A 16,224-nucleotide genomic window follows, 5' to 3' on the forward strand; every position below is an offset into this window, starting at 1 on the left:
CAAACACACAATAGGTTGCAACAACAAAAGCCAAGATTTGCTTCTGTACCAAAACACGTCCCTTACATGGAAAGGGCCAGGAAATACAGCACTTGATGCTCTCAGAGGTTAAGCACCTCAGCTTTACTATAACCAATTAAAAGTGAATAGCCATAAAAGTGCAGATACTACTGTAGGGTAATAAAATAGACTTTATCAGTGACAGTGGTGCACATTACAAACTTCAAACTCATTCCTTGCTCTAATCCATCAGAAACTTCCTGGCTTTAACAGGCTATAAACAGCAGAAGCTTTGAAGTCCAAGGATTAGGATCACTAATAGACAGACTGGACGAGAGACTGGCTGAAGAGCCAAGTGGAATGCCCTGTATGGATCTGGAATAAAACAAGTTAATTTAATCAAACTGACCTCTCTCTAGCCATAGGCCAAGAGACTGCAATGGTTATAACAGCAATAAAGGGACAAGGCACACTAGAAACAAACAGTTATTTGCTTCAACGCAATGCTTAGGCTAACGTAAGGGCAAAATTGCTTACACCTTCAACTGCGCTCTCAAATCCAAATTCTGAAAGCTCTAGAGGCTAAGCTTTTTTTTTTTTTTTTCCCCAACTATAGTTTATGACTTAGTAGTATCAAGGTAGAAAGAAATTAAAGACTTTAATTTTCAAGAATGTCTAAATGAAAGATTAACAGAAAGATTAAACAAATAAAAAAATGCTAATGATTTATTTGCTTTGACTCGCCTGTATCTCAGACTCATTCAAGGAAAATGTGGAAATAATCCATTTGGGTTAAATCCACCTGCATTCAGTGCTCACATAACTGAATATAACACTAAGCATTTTTGTCTTCAGAAAAAATTTCTTACTGCAAAAATTCAGTTACCAATTTATACACAACACTTCTCACTCTAAAGGACTGCAAAACATTTAATAAACCTCTAAACTTGAGGTGTTTAGCACAGCAATATTACAGAACACTTTTTAAAGCAAACAATAAAGCTACTCTGCTTTAAACTGGAGCAAGCTGCCAAAATGGCAAATGAGGCAACTGAATGGTAGCAATGGCTTGGCTCTGAGAAGCTATTAGAAGATGGCAAGTTGAGACAAGTGGTCAGGGATTAATTTTTACATTGTATCTAGCTGCTATGCAGAATAGCTAACTTCCACCAGTAGAAAGCTGTAGCAGCTGAAGCCTCTGAAAAAAGAATTACAAAGCAAGGAGTCCTAATGACACGTCATTCACTACAGTAGACAGAAGAATCCATGATAGAGCATATTGGTTTTTTGAACACTTATTCCTAAAGGCAACATTTCTTGTCCCACAAAATCACCACATTTTCAGATGAGAATGACAGATTTGTATGTACACCATTTACAGCTACTCTATCTACAGTATTTAATCAGGAATGATAAGAAGAGGCTTTACTTGCCCAGAACAAACCGCAGGATTTAAGTACTAGTGTTTGGAACGCAGATGCAGCTCATCCTAGGAAGCAATAAGCACTGAAATAAAGTAAGCAGTGTTGGAGCAGCTGCCTGGCACTGGAGAGGACTGTGACATGCTAAGTCTAGCTACCTTCCTTTACATGGGGCAATGCCTCTTGGCTCTCTCATTTACCCCACTTTCATAAAGGAATTCACCAACTTTAGGACTTAGGAGAAGAGTAATAGCAGCATAATCTCATGACACAGACAGCCTGGGCCTGGGAAAACAGGGAGCTGCTGGGAGACAGAGCAGCCATGGCACGTGCAGTGGCGTTATATGGAAGGAGACAGACAAACATGGGATTAGGATCTTGGGTCTGGAAATGTAGGCAGCAAGCTGTGAGGACTGGGCAGCCTGAGACAGGTCCTGGCATGAGGGGATACAGTATGCCAGCATGCCTGGCCAGCAGATACCATGCCAGCAAAGCACACCTCAGCTACTGAATTTTAAACAAATTAATTCAGAGATTTACAGCACTGACTTGACACGGGAGTCATTAATATACTTTTGAAACCAAATCTTCCAAAAATCTACACATTTAAATCATTTGGGAAAAGATCTGTGAATGTGCCCTCGTTTCACAATAACCATGTATTCAAAAAATCTAAAGTATCACACAGGCTTCACCTGACATGAAGACTATAAAGAGCATGTGTTGGAAACAGTAATATTTTTTACAAAGGCACATGTCTTGTCTTACTGGGCAAGCTGTAGCATTTTCATAAGATACTCTGGTGGTGTGTGACTTCTTTCAGACAACCAAAACATCCCAAGTTTTCACTTCAGCAGTCAAAATATTCACTTATTTTATAGCTCCAAGCATTCAAACTACTTTGCTGCTCTGCACATTTGCCCTAGAAAACAGTCTAGCAGAAGTAGGATTTAATGTGATGACAGAGTGCCTACAGAGAAATAAAACCAAGCATTGACACATCGATGATGGGTTTCTCTTTGCCATTCCTCAAAATAAAGTTAAGGACAGAAATGTTTCTGTAGGTATTGCTTCTGTTACCTTTGGTTCAGAAAGTAGCAGCACAACCACAGATACACTTTTTTCTTTTAATCTACTTTGGCTTTTCTCATTTCACTTTCAAAAATATTACCATAAAAAAAATCCAAATTTGTGATTTTGAAAGTAATCATGAAATAGTTTTTGAGGACATATTAATGCAGGAGAAGAGAGGTCATCCTGCAGCAAGTATAAGTAGGCATGCTACCCCCACAGTTTCACCCTCCTCCATCCACCACACCTACCATGGGCTCTTACCTTCTGGTGGATTCTTGTTCTGGTTGTTCCAGACAACTAGCAATTTGGATAGACTAGGCACTTTAGAAACCTCCGTGATGACTCGGAAAAGGCTCTCCACCCGGTCATAGGTCAGAACTATGGCTGTGAAACCTTGGGACTGAGGTGGGATCAGTGGAAGGAAGAGTGGGTTGCTCACACTGCTCCATTTCTGTGAAAGAAAACAAAACAGGAAAACAATTTGATTACAGTAACTTATCACAGCAGGGAGTAATTATTACAGTAAGGAGTAATTCAAGTAGCCAGGACATAACCATCAGATTTGGAATTTCCTTGTATCAGGCAGTTGACTCTCTAATTCTGGCAACAGTGGACTTCAGCAATTTCTCAAGACCTTTATCCCAATCTCTTTAATTCCATTTTCAATTCTGTCTAGCTGCAATGTTGCAAACAAGAGGGATTTTAGGTGTAAAAGATGAAGTGGAAGAGGCAGATAAATTTGTGGAGAAGGAAAACCAAGGTGAATTTTGAACCCAGCCAGCATGACTCAATCCTCATTTACTAATCACTATTTCAAGACATTTATACTTTCAGTCAGGACTCACTAAACAAAGAGAAATTTGGTTAGTACTACAATTTCAGAAGCAAGAAAGTTAACAACAAAAAAGCCAAAGCAGCAAAACCATAAGCCTAGCACGAAGTGGATACCCAAGCAAAAAAGGCAAAAGCAGGCACTAAGAGGAATAATGTACTAGCTTCCACAAAACTGTTTGTTCAGTGGTGAAAAAAACATCTGTTGCATAAAAAAACCCCAAACACCAAAAACCACACACACACACATATACAAAATAAAAGAGGCATGAGATGCAAAGATGAATTTCAGAAAGTTATTTACTCCTCATGAACTTCAACTAGGACACCCCTTTTAAGACTTTAAAGGTCTTACTTCAATATGCTGCCGATGTAAGGAAGCCAGCTCAGCCGGCAAAAGACAAGACAGACAACTAAATTCTTGCTGAATGTGCCAACCTCCTTTGGAGTTGACAACGTATGTGGGGGAGGAAGCAGTGAAGGAGCCATTCGATAGGAATGAAAGTACCAGCATTTCAGTCTCAACTTTTCCATTCCAGCTGATGTTCCAAGCACAGGTCAGACAGAGAAGCACAGGGAAAAAATAAGACCTTTTGGGATGAGGTGAAAGGGGAACTGGGAAAGCAGAAACTGACTGATGCTGTTTTGCAGGGAAATCTTGAATCCTAGCCTGTAAAAACTATGTAGTAACTGTCAGCAGTTTACAGAAATACCGTGAGAATCTCCTGCTAAACTCAAACCATAAGCCTGCTTGTATCAGGAAGAAAGCAAGTGTTACAGACTCAGTTACCAGCTCATATTTGCAGGAAATAAGCTTAGCAATTTTCTGTTTCCTTAATTAGTCTTTGGGTTACTTTATACACCCAACTATCACCTTCCTCATGTTTAGTGGTTAGGCACCTCTAGAATAACTTCTATTATGATGAGCATCATAATGAGATCCTCATTATGATGAGGAACATCTATTGGGATGAGGAGAATAGGGAGCCTATTTACTAAAACAGATCATACCATTCTGAGCGTTTTGGTAAAGCAGAAGAAAACACCCAACAAAACAATTAATATGATTTCCTTCTATGAACACATCAGCCCTGAAGGGGGGGATAAATATATGAGGCAGAAGATTGGAAGACTGGCACCTGTTCTATCCAGGATGGTCTAAGGGTATGTTCCAGGCAACAATTTTGTCAGTGGGAGTAATACCTTTTAGCAGACTTCCTGAAATAGTTGGAAAGACTGACTAGTCTTCAGCTCCATGTCCTTTATCAGGTCTGGTACAAGCAGCATTCAACATAAACTGTTTGTTTCCTAACGAAAAGCATGAAGTTCAAGCAGGAGCAATAGGATAATACAGAAATAGTAACAGTATAATACGAAACTTTGGTTCGTGAAAGGGACATGGCTACCTGTGATAGCAGAGGACTACACTCAGTAATTCAGAAATTACATTCCCGTTACTTTAGCTGCTGATATGTGCAGAGACAAATCTGCTTTCAGATTATGACATTTTCTAAAATTAAAGCTTTTATACATACTTTTGCTAATTTTACAAGATGACTGGTGGCAGATGGGGACAGCCCTCTGATTTTCCTCCAGCTTCCATAATTCCTACAGCAAATCACAATCTAAATGTTACCAGAGCATAATCGATCTCATTAAAGCTTTACAGAATCGTTTCCACACAACCCCCACCCCAAGACTGCTGTTACCCAAATGACCGTTGTAATGTCGAGCAGCTTCTTAAAACAACTTTCAGAAACCTCTTCTCATTAATACTTGAAGCACAGGTTTAACATCATACTCAGTAGAGTGCCAGGAAAATGTCATGTTTCTGCCCTACAGAAGAAATAACTGGTAATCTACAAACAATGCTGTATTTACTACTTACAGGTGAGTACTGCCACCTAAATTAATGGCTCCCACTTGAAGTTTTTCCAGCAACTTTTTCTCTCTGGCCACAGCATTTCCTAACAAATTACTTGCTATAATATCCTTGGAAAAGAATTATTCCTTTCCTATGATCTAAGATTATTTTAGGTATTTACAGGAAAAAAATACACACACATGTGTGTGAACACATGCCTATGTGCCTAAAAAATTATCATGCTTTCTCTTAAAAACCTAAGTTTTAGGTATGTTACTTGAATTCCAACTTTTACTACTTTCAGAAAAGCATGCAAATTCTCCTCTGATGGATATAACTTAGAAGAAATAAAACAACTTTTGAGGTGCTTTTGCTCATGCATCTACTAAAGGATGATGGACGGAGGGAAAAGCCTGTAGACACACACTAATGGATAGAAGAACCATGCCTCTCATTTGAGAAAAACATTTCAAAAAGGCAATTAAGCATCTCTCAAGTGCCATTAAGAGCCAACCCCCTGCTGCCTGCCTGAAGAGTGTGTCTACAGTCTGAGACCTATTGACCCCACTTTCTGCAGGAAATCGGGCAAATTCAGACCTCCATAATTTGCTAAAGTCTTCCAGATTTCTGCTTGGGAAAAGCAAACCATACAGGCAATTAATTCAACAGCAACCTAATTAAATCTCTATTATGGCAGCAAAGCATGAAATGGATAATGACATAGGGATGGGTTCTCCCCGTCACTGCTCAAGAAACCAAGTGGTGAAGGAACATTTACTCCAGGCCCTTCTTTATTAACATTCTCAATGGAAATTCACTGGAACTTTCAATTTCAGAAGAGCAAACAGCAACAGTGGTTTGATTATCCATCACCTTTCTTTGACAAGGTGCTGACACTCAGCTATGGATAAGAGAACCCTTCACTTTTGCCACCCCAGCTAATATCATTAGAAGAGTCAGGATAATTAATCTAAGATTAATGGGGGTTGTCTGCTGTGAATCATTTTTATGGGCAAGAAGGATCAAGTCCAAATGCCAGTTTCCTAAGAGTAATCTCATGTCACTTAAGTCTCGCAGTCTCAGTTGTCTGACAGCTCTTCGCTGTTCACATGAAAATCCAAAGTAGTGGGACCTGAATGACAAAGAAAACTTACGAATAACCTACAGCTGGGGAGACAAGAGAATTCAGAAATGGGTATGTATACAGGAAAGGATTCAGGCTGTTGCAGCTGTCCTGTGCATGCTTTCCACAAGTGTGCATGTGTAATAATGCCTTAGAAATAAGGCACTTTCCTTTACTCTAGATACATCAAACACTGTCCTCTCTCTTGGTCATTAAAACTTGATTCTATTGTAGCAAAAGTTAACATGTTAAGGACAAGGTATCAAGGGAATTGAATTCTCATTATTGGGATGCTTAAGGTTGGCCTCAATGTGGAGTCTTCAGGTTCAAGTTCGCAGAGTAGTATTAGACCGACTGTTCTTAGCAGGATACAGAAGTGAGAGAGCTTCATGTCAGTGAACACAGCTGGACTGAGAACGGGCCAATCCAGTCAGTGCTACAGAGCCTCAAAGGTATCAGCAAAACACCAGCCATAACTAAGAGAAAGTCCTACCCCAAATTTGAGTGTACACTGAGCACCACTGAAAGAGACTTAAGACAACCACAGCAGACACATTACAAACTGCATCACAGAATGGTCTCTAGGAAAACAAGGCTGTGTATGAGAGTCAAGAACTTCGCAGCAATCATTTAGGGGGAAATCTCAGCAACAGCGCTTTAGAAGAATAAAACTTCACTGCTCCCATGAACAAGACAGTGGGCTTTCCTCCCTGTGTATTTTATTTTCAACAACTAGACTGCTTGTTGTAACCACATATTAGTGAAACTACACCGTTTGAATAACAACTTACTGTCTTTTAAAAGCACAGAGGCAAAGACAACAGTGTGTTCAACTTAAACAGGAACTAAGCAGTTCTTCCATACATCTAAGTAAAACAGAGACACATCCCTGGCCTCTGTGGGTAAGGCTTTTTCAGCTGGGTTGTTCTGAATATCAATCTAACCTCAATGTGGCTTCAATTATGAATTACCAGACCAAAAAAGCCTTGATTTATTCTATTTTGCTCCAATTATTCATGATAAGTTTCTATTGAATACTTTGAGAAAGTATTTCATCATGCTTCCTGTCCTCAAGTGGTCATAGGGCAAACCCAAAGGAATTAACCCTCTCTGCTTCTCCAGAGCCAACCACACTGCTTAAACTCCGTAGAATCACAAGCCAAGTTGCAGTGGCCACTATTTCATGTTTTGACGAAGATTATAAACTCTCCTCAAAAAAAATTTTAGCCACAAGGCACACAGGAATTTCTACCTCTCCCTTCTTGAGTGATGAAATCTGACGCTGTCATGAATCATGAATTTTGATTGCCAAAATATATCACATAACTATAACACTAAATTATGCAGCATCTAGACGCTTAAATCTAATCAGCCGTCTGAGCCCTTCTGACAGAATTAATTGGCCTAACACATTCTTTAATATAAAAACTCTGCTTCAGGCTCATCTCTTCAACTCCTTAATGTCAATAATGTGTCAAAGGAATACATTTGCAGTGAGAAGAGAATTATCAAGAACTGAGTTCATGTTTACAGCTGCCATAATACTTATGCTTTTTGGAATCCCTCCATTAATTTTTCTTGCCATTCTTTTGTAAAAGTAAGAATAATAAGAATACTATAACATTATAGCCTTAATAAGAATATTCAAACAATTTGAAAGAGAACCAGGAAAAGGATTCATGCTTTTCTATGGGGTTTCGGTTTTCTTTTTTTTCCTGGTGTAAGTCAATGTAGCATCTCCCGACCCAAAAACCCCAGGGTATGACATAATCTGAATTGGGAAAATGGAGCTTAACATACCTTTCATGCTCCCAAAACCAGAAAAGACAGGGAATACTGAGAAGATGACTTGTGGAATCCAAAGTAACAAAGTCTGTCTGCCCCCCCCCCCCCCCCCCCCCCATTAATGACTCCTATTACATACAATAAAGCTGCACAGTTATGAAGCCACAGGAGGCATCAGGCAGTGGAACAAACTAGGTAAGAACCGCAATGATGAGACTCTTGTCTTTGGCCAGCAAACTTTTTCTTTGGATGCATCTCAAAAACCAGCTTTGCTAAGATTAAAAACACGTGTCTCACTTGTATGTTTAGGTGTCTACTTCTAAGCTAAAGACAAAGTGAAAAGCTCTTAGAGGAAATAAAACCTAACAGTATTAAATGGCTAGGTGTCGTCTTAAGAACTAAAACATCATTCAAGTGAAATATATGAAATCCAGTTTCCAATTCTGTTAAGCAAATCCAAAACTTTGTTGTTCATGCCTCAAAGGATATAAATTACAACAGAAATAAACCTACACACTAGATATTAGCCACACAACATAAGAGAACTGTGATGTTATCTATCATTTGTAAGAGAAGAATCCTATCTCTGGGCAGGTAAGTTAAAGAACCAACTGTTAAATCATGTTTGTCACACACACACAAATACCAGTACTTATAGCTGAATACATGTGGTACACCCACCTTGCCCATAATATCAACAATGGAAACAAATATCGATAAACTGAAATTTCTTTAAGTAAAAATACCTATCTTCTAACATAGTAAAGAAAGCAAAATTTCACCCAGATGATTCAAACACAAGGTAGCTGGAAATACAGCAGGAACAGAGCCCTAATACTGTTTGATGGAAAAAAACCAGATGTGCCTTGCCCAGAAACATGTTAGCTTGTGCTCATTTACTGGTAAACAAAAAGGTGTATGCTAATATTTGCTTAATGCTTTGAAGCTGAGAAATGACACTAGGATGGAAGTACAGTTTATAACAGTGGCATTATCTGGAGACTGAGGGCTGTAAAATACTAGCCAAAGAGCTTAGAAATAGTTTAACTGCTTAACAAGTGTCAACTGCCTAGTACTCAGCAGAAGGCCACAAAATATGTTGCAAATGAGCATCCTACTTAGGCTTTGCAAAATGAATGGCACTTTTTGTACTACATTACTTTGGCTGTTTAAACCAAATGATGGTGCTGTTTTCTGCCTCACGGGGACAAATGAAATCCGGTATGTTTACTGTTCGGCACAGTGATATTCTCAAGTGATTATTAAACTATGGTCTGTATCATCCAAGGTCAAAGCTCAAAAGCAGCCCTTAACAAAAAAAACCTCTGATGTTTTATAGGTCTACATTATAAACAGGATTGAAAGAATTTCAACAAATGCAACTAAAGAAATCTGGGAAACCCCCTGCATCTTACTCATTTTTCAGAAACCTATACCTGTTAGCCAAGGTACGAGGCAAAGAAAGAGGGGAATTTAATCTACAAAGAAGCACAAGTGAGAAAGTAATTCACTTCTATTAGAGCTTAACAAAGTACTTAATTGAAGATAACAGATCACATCTCAAACCCAGGTCATTAGTTCTAATCCAGCCCAAACTGGTAACCATCAGAACGTACACCATGGAAGCGATCATTTTCTGGCTTACTTGAATGTAACTGATTGCCTCTGCCTAATGGATAACGGCTGGGCCAACAAATACAAGAGGCATTAAACACCCAGGCTTGCAGCAAAAGACTATCTGTGACATAAAGGAGTCAAGAGATCCAGGAATGAATTTCATGCTCCAAAACCATCATTTGCCCCTCTTTATTAAAAGGAGGAAAAAACCTGTAGCGCATTTTCATTGCAAGTACTATTCCATAACATATTGCTTGCTATATGTTACTAGTCTTCCAATTCCTCAACAAGATAGTGGACGAGCAGGAAAATAATCCACTTTATAGCCTACTTTTTTTTCTTTAGAAAAGGCCAACAGCCTTCAGTCAATCCATAAAACCACATAAAACTGTTTGGATCACTTCCTCAATGCAATGTATTAAGTATGGAATTAACTGCATAAGCATTTATCTTCAGTGTACCGTACACTTCCTCCTGCTGGAAATACACCCTCCTGTACCGATGCTGTATCCACGCTGTGATGAACGTGAAGATACTCGGGCAACAATCTCACTAATATTTTGAGCACATATAAGCCAAACAGTGCCAAAAATGCAGGCTTCCAGCCACTCGGTCCCTCCCTCGCCCCCCTCCCCTGCCTTCCTTTTTTTTTTTTTTTCCTTTTGCTTGGTAAGTTTTATGTGAGGAAAATTATTTTGGTTAATTCACCACAAGTGAATGAAAAAATTAAAAAAAAGAAGGTAGCGCATGAAAATTGTCATCCAACTGTGGAAGAGTGCAAGACTACTTCAACTGGCAACAGTACCTGTGTATAGTGGCTTAAAGTGTTTGGGAAACTCCAGAATCAACACAAGGTGGGCTGGTTGTTGACACTTGAGAAATATTTGGGGAACTGGAATAAAGCTTATCTATATGCAGATCTAAGCAACGAGCATGCCTCACTGATTTTAAATGAGTATCACTTTCATGCTGACTGTCCAAGGTAAGACACTCCCTCAGATACAAAAATCATTGTAATTTTGCTGAAAAGAGAATGTAACCATTATTATGTTTGCAGACATGTCCTAATTCCTCATTTGAAGTATCAGAGTTCAAAATAAAGCAAAGAGAAAATCTTCAGAGAATAGCCTTAAGTGCCTATCAGTCCTACTTTGCAAGCGTCATCAAACCCGAGGCAGACTTTTGTGAAAGATACTGCTTTCTCTTCACAAGGTGCTGTTGTTCCAAACTTGCATAATTGAGTATTTGAGACCCCTAAAAACCTCTTTTATCTGGCATACTTAGAGGCTTGATCTGCTAAATGTTTGCTAACTGAAAATAGATGCAATTCTATTGTCCTATAATCAAAATAATAAAAAGCAGTACTACACAAAATCATAGGAAACAGACTGAAATCAGATGATGAATCCTAAAACTGAAAGCAAACTCATGAGGCTGCAGTAACTCAGCAAAACGCAAAGTAAAATGTGCACCTTGGAGAGTTATGAGCTATCCTAATTGTTAAAGTAGAAATAACATTTTTACTGCTTTACTTAGCACCTGAAGCAGTTTTAACAACTGAGCAGCAATACAATTAGCAACCAGGACCAAGCTCTATTTCACTGTTACTTCTCAGGATCCTAGTGACATACTAAGCAAACAACCCCTATAAGCACACAAAGAATCCTCAAATCAAGGAGACAGGCAGGTAAGCAACCATGACCTTTCTAACCAAAGATCCTCCTCTGCATGATGATCTTGCACAGACAGTATCCTCTTCTTTCTGTTAGAAAGTTGTATTTCTCCTAACAAGTAAGCTCACAAACCCATTAAAGATGGCATTTTCTGTATAAATGTTCCATAGGCAAATCCACGCTCTCATTTTCAAAAACTCACTATTCAGAGCACAGGGATCTGAGGTCTGTTAACAGCCTTATATGGAGTAAAGAAACCTCTGGCTAATTGCAGTAAACCCTTTGCCTGAAAATGGTGACTGCACCTCTGCATCTTCTGTTAATCTGCCTGCACCTTCTATTCTTTCTGCAACTCTATGTTCCTACCTATACTGCATAACAGCAAGAAGAGCACTGCATTTAATCCTTGCTGACCACAACAGCCCAAGGACCACCAATCAGATCTAGAGGGAACAGATACTGAGCCAGCTGAGTTTGAATGCAGATGGCAAGTTCTGGAGATACAGCTCTGGCCAGTACCATAAGAATTTATGACACCCGGTTACTTGCACATGTCACTGTGGTATTAATGTTAACTCACAGGTGCTTCATTTTAACAGTTACCTATATCCTGGCCCTTGGGCCCACCTGAAATAATTTCCTTTAAAAAGTTCAGTCTTGGAGTTTATTTAGAGAAGAACATGGCAATTTTCAAGTAAACTAGGAACACACTCAAGTCATCTTTAGTTACTTTGTCTTCTTACCAGTTAGAGCATACAGTTGCCATCTTCTGCTACCTCAAATGTACCTATGTAGCTGCTTTCTAACTACAGCGTTTCAGTCAACCTCACTAGAAATTTTAACAGTGCTATGAGCGGACATTAGGCAGGAGCTCAGATGAGAAACATGCTCAGGCTCAAGCAGGCCATTATTCCCCTGACAACTAGACACCAACTGTGCAATTCTAACTAGTGCAATGATTTTTGAAAAAAAGTATTAAAATAACTATTACTAAATTTATTGACTTAAATTTACTAGCAGCTGGTGCATATATCATCACTTTCTAAACTGTATGAAGTTAGAAATTAGCCGAGTCCTGAAAAATATGCTCAGCTATAGATCGCAATTGTAATATGTTCTCACCTCAAGAAACAAAATATATTCACAGACAAAAAAAAAAAGAAAAAAGAAAGAAAAAATGTAGAAGGCTCCAGTTATTTGCTTCAAATGAAAGAACACGCATCAAAACCAAATAGTATTAGCTGGCTTAAGCCAAAAAAGAAAAAAAAAAAAAAAGAAAAAAAAAAAAGAGCCTGATGGAAGGAAATTTCATACATGCTCAGAGTAGCTATCAGAATCCCCAGTTAAAGATATCACAGGGTTGTGTACTGCTGTTCTACAAATTTAACTGCTCTTGAACAATTCCCAATATGAATTTTATTTTCTTTAACTGACCCTCTGAGAAAGGGTCACAAGCATTCTGTGTTGCTGGCTAATATAGAGCTTACACAGCCCATAAAGGAACTTTTAATGACATTTCTGTTTCATATTGAAGCAAGAAATGAATTCATGCACATATTAAGCAATTTTCATAGACTAGGATAAACATCAAATATTTTCGACTGAGACATAAAACCACCAAGGAACTGACCATTCGTGGCATGAGAGAGTCACGATATGAGGTGTTAACTCCAGCATCCTGGACAAATTCCAGCCTGTCTAATTGCAGTCAGCCCTCTAACTTTTCTTTGCAGTTGCACATTGATACCAATATTCCTGCCTGCTCCTCATACTGCTCTAGCACAGTACTGCTGTTACATGTTCCTCCACAGTTTCAGAGTTCTGTTCTGTATGTTGCTGTGTCTGTGGTCATAAACCTTCTGCTTAAGAAACGCTAGGCTGAATGACTAATATAAATTTCTTTTTTTTTTTTTTTATGACATACTTGGGGGGGAGGGGAGAGAAAAAAGAAAAAAAAAAAGCCTGCTTGTTACTCAGAGTAAGATTAACTTCCCCAGAAATGGATAGGTTTCCCATATAGGAAAGAATGCAGGAAATGTTTTTGCATCCCTTTTAAAGAGTGAGTAATCCTAAAGCCATTTTCTTCATTTTACTATGCATTTGAAAGCGATTTGTTTTGCTAGCATAATCTAAAGGTGTTAAAATGCTCTAATCCCCTTTTGCAGAGTAGGTACTGATTTATTGCAAAGTTTAATTTCTTCCTTAAATACTGACGAGTGCCACATTTTCTCTCTAGGCTATGACAATGGTAGATTATTAATGCTTTGGCTATGCAATGGAAAATCATCTTCTGAAATCCCGCAACTGTTCACACTCCATCTGCCTGAAGAGTTTAAAGTAAAACACTCTACTCCTGAGCACTCCCACCCAGCTTTCAGAGAAACTCCCTCTAACCCACCATAAAACAAGACAGTTAACAAGTTTGGTTTTATTAGTAAAACAAAACTATTTTTTATATTTTGACACAGAGAAAATTAACCGATTATAAGTGAAAATGATCGGCAGGCTTTTATACAGTAAAAAATCAGAACCAGCTGCTTGGTGCAGAAGGTTAATTAATACTCCAGTTTTTCTTCTTAACAAAGAGGGGTGACACTTTTTTTAAGGGAAGAAAAAAATACCCCAGCAAAATTTTGATCATCCGTTTCTCTATAAGAAAAATTACATAGAAATGGAGAAAATTTTAGGCACAGGAATAATCAGCTATTTCATCAGAATTACATGAAAGAGCCTTGCAGATTGTTTAAGATCTTCAGTATTTCCACTGACTATTTCCACGGCAGTTATTCACTTTTAAGAGCACTAAACTCACACTAAATTCAACAGAAATAAAGAAGTGTGTGTATGCATGGATGAAAAATAAATAAATATATAAACAAGCAAGCAATTTAGTGTGTGCAACAGCAAAAGTTAAAAGTTCGCATTTCACTGCCAGGACATAAAATGAACTGCTAGTTATTTTGCCAGTTGTCATAAAATATATTAGCTTCATCTGTGCAAGTTACCAACACAACACATACACACACACAAACACATATACACAGAATTATTACCAAGTTTCATAGCACATACCTTTTATAGGAGAAAAAAACCCAAACTCACTATTTGTTTTATGAGTAAATCAAAAGAATTTACTTACCACAGCTGGGGGATCATTCCATTCTTCATAAGAAACGGCAGCATATGGGTAAATTCTATCATTGATAATCTGAAGAGTAGCAAGAGCAATTGCTTTCATTGATTGAAAATATGCTTCCCAGAACCACCTTGCCTGTGAAGAGAATAAAGTTCACTTTCACATTGCACAGATCCGGTGCTTAATAATAAGTTTTGGCTTGCCATGCACGATCTCTTCCATGCAGTCTACATGTCAGGTGGAAATTAAATTAGGAGGCATGTTTATTGTAGCTAGGATATTTCCATAGGGCCTGAAGGCTTCAAACTCAACTCCACCCCAAAAAAACCCCAGGACTTAAGAGCCAATAAAAAGAAGCAGCAGCATTACTTTCCAAGTGATTAAACAGAATAAGAATACTTGAAGGAATCAGTTACTCTCACATTTTTACCATGTCTTCCTCCTGAAAAATGTCAAAAGCACTTTGACCACAGAACAGAAGAAATTGCTGTTATTCTCAGTTTTTCCAAGGCAGAGGACTCCACTTGCAGCTGAACAGCCAAATGAAAGCATGCAGCCTAGAAAGTGACACCTGATCAGCCATAGAATTTCAGTATTCATGAATTCATGAATTCTACCAAACTAATAGCTTCCCAAGTCTTCCAAAAACCTAGTATCATTTATACAAGTAAATCTTAAGATTTTTACATAAAATCACATGCCAATTTGTTACAATCAATAATCCAAGCTAATTTACAACATGGGCAGTGTAAAACTGCTGAAATTAAGCATGTGATTTTCTTATTCACAGATGCACTTCATTTCACATGAGTTGTTTTCAAGCTAAGGTCCTACCTGGCGAGTTTTCATTCTGTCCCAGTTTCTGTGTAAGACAGAAATGCTGGAAGAAAAGCAGGGGTTTGGAAATGAAAATGCTGACTTATCTGATTCTCTGCTAGAGACATAAACATACTTTTAAAATGCCTAGAACCATCAAATGATCCTGTAGGATCCCATCCAACCCAGAAGGAAACACGCTCTGCCAATAAATGTAGTCCAAGAGTTTTGGCCCAAGAGATAAGAATTTTTTCAACGTAATTTTTCTTCAGGAAATGTCAGTACCTTCAAGTGTCCAGAATGTAATTTAATTTCCAGTCTCTCTATGGTTCAATATCAACTATAAAAGTAGGTGTCTGCACCTAGGTAGTAGAAAAATTAAAAGACATTTTTTCATTAATTGGAAGCTTAAGAGGCTTTCAGAGCCAGAATGCAATAACCGAAGACAACATACAAATTTGGGCAAGTGATATTTTACTCTTGCTACAGCTTCCTTAGACAGCAAAAAGGCTCTACAGACAGGCTGGTTTTAATCATGTCCTATGTGGATATTAAATAATATTATTTAGCATATTAAGTTACTGAAGGAATATGAAGGTTTTGGAGGTACAGACTTTAAGATGAACCAAAAATCCCTCTCAATTAGCTGTTGTTAAAAAGTTGCCAGTGTGTCTAACTGTGCAGGTCATTACTTTTTAATAGAAGATAAAGAGTGATTCTATGTGTACACTTTGTGCTGGAGTATTCCTAAGATAAAAAACAGCGTACAGGAAAGATCACAAGTAGGAATGCAAATTCATAACCCAACTTGATTCATGCATATGCTACCCTGCACTTTAGTCTGAGTGAAAGCTATGTGACTCAGAACTAAAGACCTGTTGCTT

At 38.3% G+C, this 16,224-nt stretch overlaps 1 protein-coding gene across 1 annotated transcript in view; it reads right to left on the bottom strand.

Annotated features, from left to right (window-relative positions):
* The window catches only part of EXT2 (exostosin glycosyltransferase 2), an 82,142-nt gene that overhangs the window by 31,016 nt on the left and 34,902 nt on the right, over nt 1-16,224 (bottom strand). Inside the window, exons 8-9 of the mRNA XM_055715929.1 lie at nt 14,528-14,659; nt 2,757-2,946 (exon numbers count right to left, since the gene is read on the bottom strand). Coding sequence (XP_055571904.1) covers nt 2,757-2,946; nt 14,528-14,659 — 322 coding nt within the window. The remainder of the gene's footprint in view (nt 1-2,756; nt 2,947-14,527; nt 14,660-16,224) is intronic.

Source organism: Falco cherrug, chromosome 7 (genome assembly GCF_023634085.1).
Source record: "Falco cherrug isolate bFalChe1 chromosome 7, bFalChe1.pri, whole genome shotgun sequence".
Classification (NCBI taxonomy): Eukaryota; Metazoa; Chordata; class Aves; order Falconiformes; family Falconidae; genus Falco; species Falco cherrug.